Genomic DNA, 9,916 nt, shown 5'->3' on the forward strand with positions numbered 1-9,916 from the left:
AAAACTGGATGCAGTATTCCAAGTGTGGCCTTACCAAGGCATTGTAAAGTGGTATTAATACTTCACGTGATCTTGATTCTATCCCTCTGTTAATGCAGCCCAGCACTGTGTTGGCTTTTTTGGCAGCTGCAGCACACTGCTGGCTCATATTTAAGTGATTGTCCACTAGGACTCCGAGGTCCCTCTCACAGTTACTACTGTTGAGCAAGGTACCCCCTATACTATACCTGTACATTTGGTTTTTCTTGCCTAAATGTAGAACCTTACTTTTTTCACCATTGAATTTCATTTTGTTAGATAGCGCCCAGTGTTCAAGTCTGTCCAGATCCTCCTGTATCCTAAGCCTGTCTTCTGGAGTGTTGGCTATTCCTGCCAGTTTGGTGTCCACCTTCCTTAGACTCTGGGCTCTCTCTTCTTTTATTCCTTATGTCTCTTATATTCTGCAGATTCCCCTATGCCTACCTTCTTCAGGTTCATCATATAATCTGCCTGTCTCATCCCATGCAAGATATTCTTCTTGAAAAATATTAAATTGAGAAAAAAAACATCATTATTAATTAAGGTAAGTCATTAAACGTGACCCAGCAGTTCTCATCTGTCAGGTGTCCACTGATCAAATTATGATGCCATCTTTCTAAATTTTGCGTAGAGTACTTTGGAATAGGGTTCTCCCTAAACTGAATTAAATAAATACCATTCATCCAGGTTTTGTTATCAGCAAACAAGTTGTGCAGGGTTGTTGTTTTGTAATTTCAAAAATGTGAAATTGAAAATAGAAAAGTATATAAAAACGTATTAAATGTACAGTATTTGGAAGTGATGCCTCTCTTAAGTTTCTTTTCTCTCTTACAAATTGGCTGCATTTGCACATTAACATTATTAAACCTGAATTAAGCCAAGTATCTGGGTTTGCACATCAGATAAAATACAAACCAGATTCATATTGTAGCAGAAACTAGCCAGCTGCATTTTAGTCTAACAAGCTATACGTCACTTGCCTTAGTCTTTTTAAACCTTATTTTATGAATTAATATTGCTTTGCCCCAGTTTTATAAAATATGTTTTTTGAATTATATTTAACTACTAGAAATTTTGGTAAAAACCTAGTGAGTTTTAACTGATTTTAATTTTCCAGTTTACAATGAGTGCCTCTAAAATGGTTTATGTCATTTGTGGATTATGCTAGCCCTATCAACATCCTGATGTCTAGGTTGCCTCCCCATAGTGTAGTAAAATTTGGACAATAACTAATTACAGTATGTTTATATAAATTTTTGGCCTGCTTTTGGGGTGATTACAAATTACAAAAATTAAGATTAGGAAACATTAAAACATCAACATTTGTTTTGTGCCATGAGTGGATCTGAAATTACAGTATCTATCTCTTTTTTTGTAATGAACTCATTTTGTTGAATTATCAAAAGCATGTGTGGGTTGAGTTTGTACATTGCAATCTAGCATAAACTGAGTGGTAAGGGTTTTTTTTTTTTTTTTTAGGGGCCACTTCTCCCTAATTTCACCTAGCAGTCCCATTGGCTCTGGCTGAAGGGGCATGTTGCAGGTGCCTAACATTAGAGAGTATCATCTGATTGGATCCAGGAAGAGGGCTTTTCTGCTACTATACCTACCATTTTCCCCAAGATTAGGATGGTGTTCTGAAAGGCCTGAAGACCTGTCTTGTCCTCGCTATCTGGTCAGGGGATCAGATAGTGGTAGCCTTATAAATGGTTGTACTGTTCCTAAATTGACTGTGCTTAACCTTTTATGGTTATTTTTACCTTTTTTTTGGTATTGTGTTTTAATTTTATAAGCTGCCCAAAATTACGTGAGATAGCATTTATCTAAATCAAATCAATAAATAAATTCAGTTACAGTGACAATGGGTGCCCTGTTGGAAAGATCTAAAGCACCGGATTAAAGCAGAATTCCCTGGAGAAAATCAGTGTGGGTGCTAAGACGTGAAATGACTTGATAGCACATTATCATCAACTTCAGTGCAAAGTTCACTTGAATCAAAGGGGTAAGAATAGCTTTTTCTAAAAAGGAAGACAATTCAGGAATTTAAGAGAAATAAGATCTCACTTTAGGTTTAAATACCGTAAACAGATTGTATATATCTTATTTCTTTAAAAGACTTCTTACTATGGCTTCAGTTCTATATTACCAAACATTGCAACATTTCCATTTTTGAAAGATCTGGAAGAGGTATGATTTATTTTCATCATTCAGTTTTGGACCATTTACTTTGGCTGCTTTGCTATTAAAAACAGACTTTAAAAAGAGGCTCTTAGTTTATTTTCTAAAAGTAAATTGGGGCAGTAAATAAAGGTTATTTTTAAAGCTTTAAAAATTCATAATCTGCATCTTTAAAAATGCTAGGGCATTGGAAATTTAAAATACACTGGTAACTGTGCAAACACGTAAACAGATAAGCAATTATGCGCAGGAATTGCTTTGTCTACTAAAATTTGCAATCCAGAATTGTCTAGAGACTCCTCTGGCACTAGCACATGAGCAGCTATTTTTAAATAGAAACTACATTGGGCAGATATGTATGTCAGGGGGAAGGTAGTCATTCTACTTATGCCCCTAATATATCATTAGCAGAATGTTCCCTTTATAATCTAAAAAACCCCACAATTTTATTTATACGTAGTCAGAAATAAACACAACTTCTTTATTAGGTCACCTTGTCACTACTCAATTAGACTACTATAATGTATTCTACATGGGGCTGCCTTTAGAGGTCATTGCATTTTATCCAAAATGCAGTGACCCATGTATTATCAGGCATTCAGCAGTCAAAACTTATTAGATCCATGCTGCAGAATCCATGTTAGCTTCTTGTGCAACTTAAAGTGCTAGTGTTAACCTATAATGTTCTTTATGGTTTGGCATACAGGGCTACATGAGAATCGCTTACACTGATTTGAACTTGCCAGGAAAAGCAAGAAGTGCGTGGTTCTCCTCTCTGAGGAGGTGTGGGCAACCGAGACACAAAAGGGCTGTTCTTTATGTTAAACTAACCCTGACTCTAGCTGCTTTCCAAAAGCATTTAAAATCAACTCTTCTAGATAAGGCTGAAGCTTGATGCCTGCCTTCTGTTTTTCTTGGATTGGATTTTCTGGTTTGTGTACTTTGTTTTTGGATGTTATTAGATTGTGGTTACATTTATGAGATGGGTGGCTATATAAATTAAATACATAAATGTTTCAAAGTCGGTATTTTGTGAAACCAATAACAATCCTATGGGAGCATACCGGCATAGATGGAAGAAAAAATTAAAGTCTCTCAAGTCTAGTTGGTTCATTAACTTCCTGGACAAGTATAAGGAAGTAGTCCGCCATTGCCTTCATCCATACTGTGGACAACACCCTGAGCTTTTCTAGACATTTCCCAAGTCCCAACTAGGTCCAATCCTGCTTAACTTTCTAAAATAAGTGATTATCCTATGGGCTCAAGGGTGATTTAAAAACAAAACACTCTTGTTTGAATGGTCTGTTAAGCAAATTCTGCTTATTTAAAGAGAAGACAGCAAAGCATACCCAAACATTTAAATTCATGTATGTACAAAAAACTGGAGAGTGTTTTATTAAAACAGTTGAAATACACAAGTGTTATCCAGTTTGTAGATAAGAACTTATAAAGCCAATAAAGTATGAAAGTCAGTATAATTTAAAAACCTGATAGTTTTAAAAGTTGGACATTTTTTCTTTTAAAACTACCATTTTTCATAAGTTTCTGAAACACTATCAAAGGAACAATACAACAAGAAAGTTTAAAGTAGTTCTACATCAGATTAGGTGACACAAAGTTCATTAGGTTAGCAGGAAATGACCTAATGATTCTAGTATAATCAGTATAAGACAGTATCCATATTTTCAGGCAAGGATAGGAAGTTACCTTTAAGTACTGAAAGTTACCTTTAAGTACTGAAACAAAATTAGCCCCAAGTCTCCCTACAAAGAAGACACAATTCAGTTTCTCCATCTCCACTGCTCTTGAAAGACAAATATAATAATACAAGATTCTGAAGTCATCAAAAAATAACTTTACTATAAAATTTTGCTTTGACCTTTTATCAAATTTTACATAAGGAATAAAATTGCTAAACCTTTATCAAAATTGGGAAGAGTGGGAAGAAAAACTAACACAAAAATTATGGCCTTTAATCCATGTCAGAATTATCTGTAGAAATTCAGAGCAGAGGAAAAAATGGAACCTGTCTTGTTTGGGGGGTTTTTTTTCCCTTTCCTACCCTCCAGAGACACATAAAAGACCACCCCCCAGACCAAATCTGAATATAAATACCCTATTTTAACCTATTGGTTTGATGAGGCCAAGAGGTTTGCTTAGATAATCATTAGCAAGTGCACATGCCAGAATAAGCATACACATTTTTAACTTTTTTTCTTTTTTAAGGAAAAATGAATTATATCCCCAAGTTCTTCAGATCACACAGAATTGTGCCTTGAGTATTCTGGATACTTTGGCAGCAAAAGAAGTGAGATCTGAAACAGACTCTAAGTTCCTTGTTGAAAATGAAACAAAGAATGGGGTTGACTCCTGCCTGGGCAAAGGTCATCCAGACAGAGGTGGTCAAATAAATCTGGGGAATTGTGCTGGCTTTGATGAAGACACGTAAATAACAAGTCACAATGTAAGGAGACCAAAGAAGCAAGAATAGGAGGGTGATCATGTAAAACATCTTGCAAATCCTCTTCTCTGTTTTAAACTCCTCTAAGACCAGCAGTCTCTTGATCTGGCTATGAGTAGTATTTTGTCGGATGCCCACCAAGGTAGGAGGGGTAGGACCCCGGCCAAAGCCAGCTGTCCAGTTAGCAGCTGCCTGACCAGTAGCTCCAGGCCCATGGAAAGTCCAATTCTGGCTAATGGCTGGTACCAATTGGGCCGGCTTCATTTTGCGGTGGCTATGAATGAAGAAGAGGAGCTTGATGTAAACCAGATGGGTGGCCACCATGACGGTAGCAAGCATGAGCATGAAACCCAGGGTGTCATTGGCCTTGACGTAACGGTGCTCAAAGATGCACTGCTCCTCCTCACGGATGAACTTGTAAGTGCCGACGTCAAAGACAGGGGGGAAGGCCATGGCCATGGAGAGCGTCCAGACCATGAACACCACGGCCAAACAGGTCCAGCCAGTCATGCGCTTGGCATAGAAGCGGTGATGGGCAATGGCCATGTAGCGCGTCACCCCCACGCAGAAGAGCAGAAAGGCGGCGTGGAAGCAGAACAGCACCGACAGGAAAGCCAGCACTTTGCAACTGAGCAGCCCATGGGGCCAGAAGCCCGCCCCACTGTGCACCGAAAGCATGACGAAGGGGAAGCAGGCCAGGGAGCGCAAGCCATCTGCCAGGCACAGGTCCAGGAGCAAGTAGTAAGGGGCCCTGTGCAATTGGCGGTCCTTGAGGATGAGCCAAGCAAACAGCAGGTTGCCAGCAAGGCTGAGGCAAAGGATGAAGCCCAGGGAGGCCAGCTTCAGGCCAGAGGCGCCCAGGAGGCTGCCGGGGCTGGGCAGGTGGGGGCTGCTGCTGCTGCTGCCCAGCTCGCTGGAGTTCGCCATCTAGCAGGGCCGGCGACAGTCCCCTTCTCTCCCGACGCTCAGGCACAGCTATGGCGGGGGCGGGGTCGAGGCTGCTTCTTCAACGGCCGCCGCCGACTCGCCCTGCCGGGCTCTGCTTCAGGCTTCAACCGCCCAGAAGACAGGCTCCCGCTCCGGAGCCCCTTTTGCTGGCACCCATGTCCCTCAGGAGACCTCCTCGCGTCGGGGAGCCAGAGCCCCCCCCCCCCGCTCTCTTCCCGCCTCGCTTTCCCTTCCTCGGCCTCGCTCCCAAACCGCAGCGCCGTCCTCCCGCACAGCAGCGACGAGCTCAGGCTGCGCGCAAGCCAGGCGCCCCCCATTCCGGCATGGTAGGCTGGCTTCAGCGTAGCCGCCTTCTCCGGCACCCTCCGCGCCGCGGGCTTTCCCTTCCCCTCGGCAGCCCGGCTGGCTCGCGAGACTCCCGCTTAATCCGGGGGGCGGCCATGCTGAAACTTTAAAACCACCCCCGGGGAGAAGGGAGCGGGCCAGGAAGGCTGGAGGAAGAGGAGCCACTCCCGCGCTTCTCCATTCCCCGGACCAGGGCGCGCGGTTGCCGCCACCAACGCCGCCGCTCTTTCACTATTGCGCCTTCCTCTTGGCGGTACCTTCTGCTCGCTTTTGGCCGTCACCCCCCAGAAGGATTCCGCGGAAAGGCTGGGCTCGCCGCCGCCGCCTCCTCCGCCTCCTGCTGGCCGCGGTCTTCCCAGACGGCCCCCAGCGAAGGGCGAGCACGCCCCGGCAGCTTGCGCGCGCGGGGAGCCCCAGGTCAGCTTCCAGCGCAGCCACCTTGTCTTAGTGGCTGCAGCTGCACTTCCGGTGGGCATGCTTCTCCGGGGACGACGGAGGGAGGGACAGGCTGAGCCTGCGCAAAAGGGGGGACCAGGGTCGGTCAGCGGCGAGCGTCGCTTCTTTCATTGCGGATTTCGGCCAGAGAACGCGTTAACCCCGCTGATATTCATGGGAGGCTCAGTGCTGGGCATCCGAGCCTTGCCTGCCTGCCTGCCTGCTTGCCAAAATCCATCCACCCAGCCATCTTCGAGACCGTCTTCTGCCGCAGATTGCCTCCCATCGACCGGTACGCTCCCACAGAGCGGGCCTCCTCAGGGTGCCGTCGGCCAAACAGTGTCGGCTGGCGACCCCCAGGGGGAGGGCCTTCTCTGTGGGAGCTCCCACCCTGTGGAATGAACTCCCCCCAGAGATCCGGATTATTCCGGATCTCCCCTCCTTCCGNTCCATCAAGCGGGATTGGCCTAGGGGGGGATTTTATAGGGATTTTAAAGGGATTTTATAATAGTAAATTTAATACAGGTTATTTAATATATATTTTAATTTGGCTTTTAGAAATATTTATTGTATTGCACTGTTTTTATTTACCTGTAAGCCGCCCTGAGTCCCTCGGGAGAAGGGCGGGGTATAAATGGGAAAAATAATAATAATAATAATAATAATAATAATCAGCATCCTCACAGATCAGGGCAGTGCAGCAGATGGCGAGGCACAGATGATCTCCAAAAACAAACCGAGGTTCCTGACAATAAACACACATAGTAAGCCACAACAGTGCCAGAATGATGTCATTGGGATCATGATTTCGTTGTACAAAGGATGCCATAGCGTGTGCAAGTTTGCAACAAAATGCCACGGCTGGGTGCTTTCCTCCTTCCCAAACACCACCGAGGTCCTGGGCCAGTTGCTGCCAGTGACCCTTCGTTTCCGGGCAACTTGCCCTTTAAAGGGCTATTCGCTCATCCTTTTTTTTCTGCACGAAACTGACTTGGCCGTACTCTCCCTTTCCCTCAAATATCAACGAGAATGAAAAAGAAGTGCCAATCAGCGTGCCGCAGAAGAAAAGGGGTGGGCCAACTGCTTTCTTGAAGCTGGTTGGTTGGCTCCTCCTCTCACTTTGCAGTTTGCTGAGACTCGAGTTCCCACTCTCAGCTGCCTTGAGCTGCCAGGGAAAAGATGAGCTATAAATGCAGTAAACAAACAAAGTAAATGCTGGGTTCATAGTTCAGCCACGTTTGAAAGACCACAGATCCATCTCTCCTGGTTAATATCTCTCATTTAACTGACGAATTCACTGCATGACTCCAGGCTGGTTGCTTGCTTGCTGGTCAATTTACTTTTTATGATACAGGTACAGGTAGTCCTTAACTTACGACCACAACTGAGCCAAAAATTTCTGTTGCTAAACAAGACAATTTTTTTTAATAAAAGTTTTTTATTTATAATACAATTAAAACAAAAATGGACATACGTGGCATTCCAGAGTAAATATTCCTAACAATTTGTTTCTCGTGATACAAAAGCTTAATACATCATCCTTAATCACTATATAAACCTCATTCTTCTACACAATACAATTATATATACAGTTATATGTACAATTATATGTATGTTTCAATCCTATCGTTAGCTTAAGATCCGAGCGGTTCTCCTTGATTCATACCAGCGGTAAAATTTGTCCCAGATTTCAAAATATTCCAGTTCTGTCTTATCTTTCAAATTTCTGTTGCTAAACAAGACAATTATTAACTGAGTTTTGCCCCATTTTATTATCTTCCTTGCCACAGTTGCTAAGCGAATCACTGCATTTGTTAAGTGAATTATGCGGTCATTAAGTGAATCTGACTTCCCCCCCCATTGACTTTCCATGTTAGAAGCCAGCTGGGAAGGTTACAAACGGTGATCACATGATCCCAGGACAGTGCAACTCTCATAAATACATGTCAGTTGCCAAGCATTCAAATTTAGGTCGTGTACAGTAATTATGGGGATACTGCAATGGTCATACGTGTGAAAGCCGGTCATAAGTCACTTTTTTCAGTGCCACTAATTTTGAACGTCCACTAAACAAATGGTTGTAAGTCAAGGATTACCTGTAGTACGACGGTGCTCCCAAAATATGCTTAAGAGGAGAGTAGAATTTTATATATAACTTTCTGTGCCCTCCAAAGATAGGGGGACCACAATGCTTTTATCATTAGCTTGGAGTCAGAGCTACTTCTGGTCCCTTTGAAAAGTTTCCAGAAAAGTGGTCACATTTGGTGTTTTGCAACCTAAACCAACAAATAGGTGACACCTTAAAGCAGGGGTCTTCAAACTTGGCCCTTTTATGACTTGTGGGCATGCTGGCTGAGGAATTCTGGGAGTTGAAGTCCACAAGCCAAAAAAGAGTCAAGTTTGAAAACCCCTGCCTTAAAGCTTAATAGATTAGTTATTATCTTAAATTTGTGTGAAATGTCATTTACATGAAAGAAGCTTGTGCAAAAATAAAAATTAATAAGGAGCCACAGCATATTTTGCTGTTCCTGGGCCTTTGATTTGTTTGCTGAGAGAAAAGACTTCAGACTTGACTTTTTATCAAATCTTATACTGTGTAATTAATAAAATTGCTTTAACTTAATCAAAGTGGGCATGATTAACACAAACATAAGATCTTTTAATCTATGACAGACCAAACTACAGGAAGTCCTCAACTTACAACAGTTTATTTAGTGATCACTCAAAGTTACAACAAAACTGAAAAAAGTGACTTATGACCATTTTTCACACTTACGACCAATGCAGCGTTCCTGTGGTCACACGATCGAAATTCATACGCTTGGCAACTGATTCATATTTATGATGGTTGCAGTGTCCCGGGATATGTGATCACCTTTTGCAACCTTCTGACAAGCAAAGTCAATGGGGAAGCCAGATTCACTTAACAACCATGTTACTAGCTTAACAATTACAGTGATTCACTTAACCATTGTGTCAAGAAAGATTGTAAAATGGGCCAAACTTCGCTTAACAAATGTCTCACCTTGCAATAGAAATTTTGGGCTCAATTGTGGTTGTAAGTCAAGGACCACCTGTATAGAAAATTTACTTGTCTAACTAGTGCCACAGATTGTACTGCTTCAAAACTATACAGAGGCAGAATTTCAGCAATGAATCCTTTTGCAATATGATTGAAGAGCCGGTGCCTATAGTTTATTTTAGAAATCTAAGCAGGGTGAGAGAAAGTCTCTGAGAGTTGAGCTTGACTTGAAGCAGATTTTACCATGACTCCTTATATTATAATCTGAATCATTGCAAAAGGAAGGCCACAGTTTATTGACAGCACACATCTTTGTATTACAAAGATCCAAGTCCCTCATGCTTATAAGTTGCGTTGAAAGATTCCTTACCTAAAATCTTGGTGAATCATTCCCATTTCCCAAGAAAAAATACTGAATTACATAGAATATAAATATACTGAATTACATGGAATGTAAAAGGAGTTTCTTGATATGTTATATCTTTTAATCTTCAAGACAGAACTCAAGG

General features: G+C 42.4%; 1 protein-coding gene across 1 annotated transcript; it reads right to left on the bottom strand.

The window, feature by feature from the left end:
* Positions 1-3,561: 3,561 nt before the first annotated feature.
* Positions 3,562-5,584, bottom strand: LOC107293709 (probable G-protein coupled receptor 173). Its single transcript, XM_015822871.1, has one exon. The coding sequence runs from the start codon at positions 5,582-5,584 to the stop codon at positions 4,433-4,435; it is 1,152 nt and encodes a 383-aa protein (XP_015678357.1). The 3' UTR covers positions 3,562-4,432.
* Between the last annotated feature and the right edge of the window lie 4,332 nt (positions 5,585-9,916).

The sequence above is a fragment of the Protobothrops mucrosquamatus genome, unplaced genomic scaffold (assembly GCF_001527695.2).
Source record: "Protobothrops mucrosquamatus isolate PMUCROS unplaced genomic scaffold, P.Mucros_1.0 scaffold1711, whole genome shotgun sequence".
Taxonomy (NCBI): domain Eukaryota; kingdom Metazoa; phylum Chordata; class Lepidosauria; order Squamata; family Viperidae; genus Protobothrops; species Protobothrops mucrosquamatus.

Excerpts from the sequence above, each read along its gene's own strand:
- LOC107293709 (XM_015822871.1), bottom strand. The coding sequence starts at position 5,584 with ATGGCGAACTCCAGCGAGCTGGGCAGCAGCAGCAGCAGCCCCCACCTG.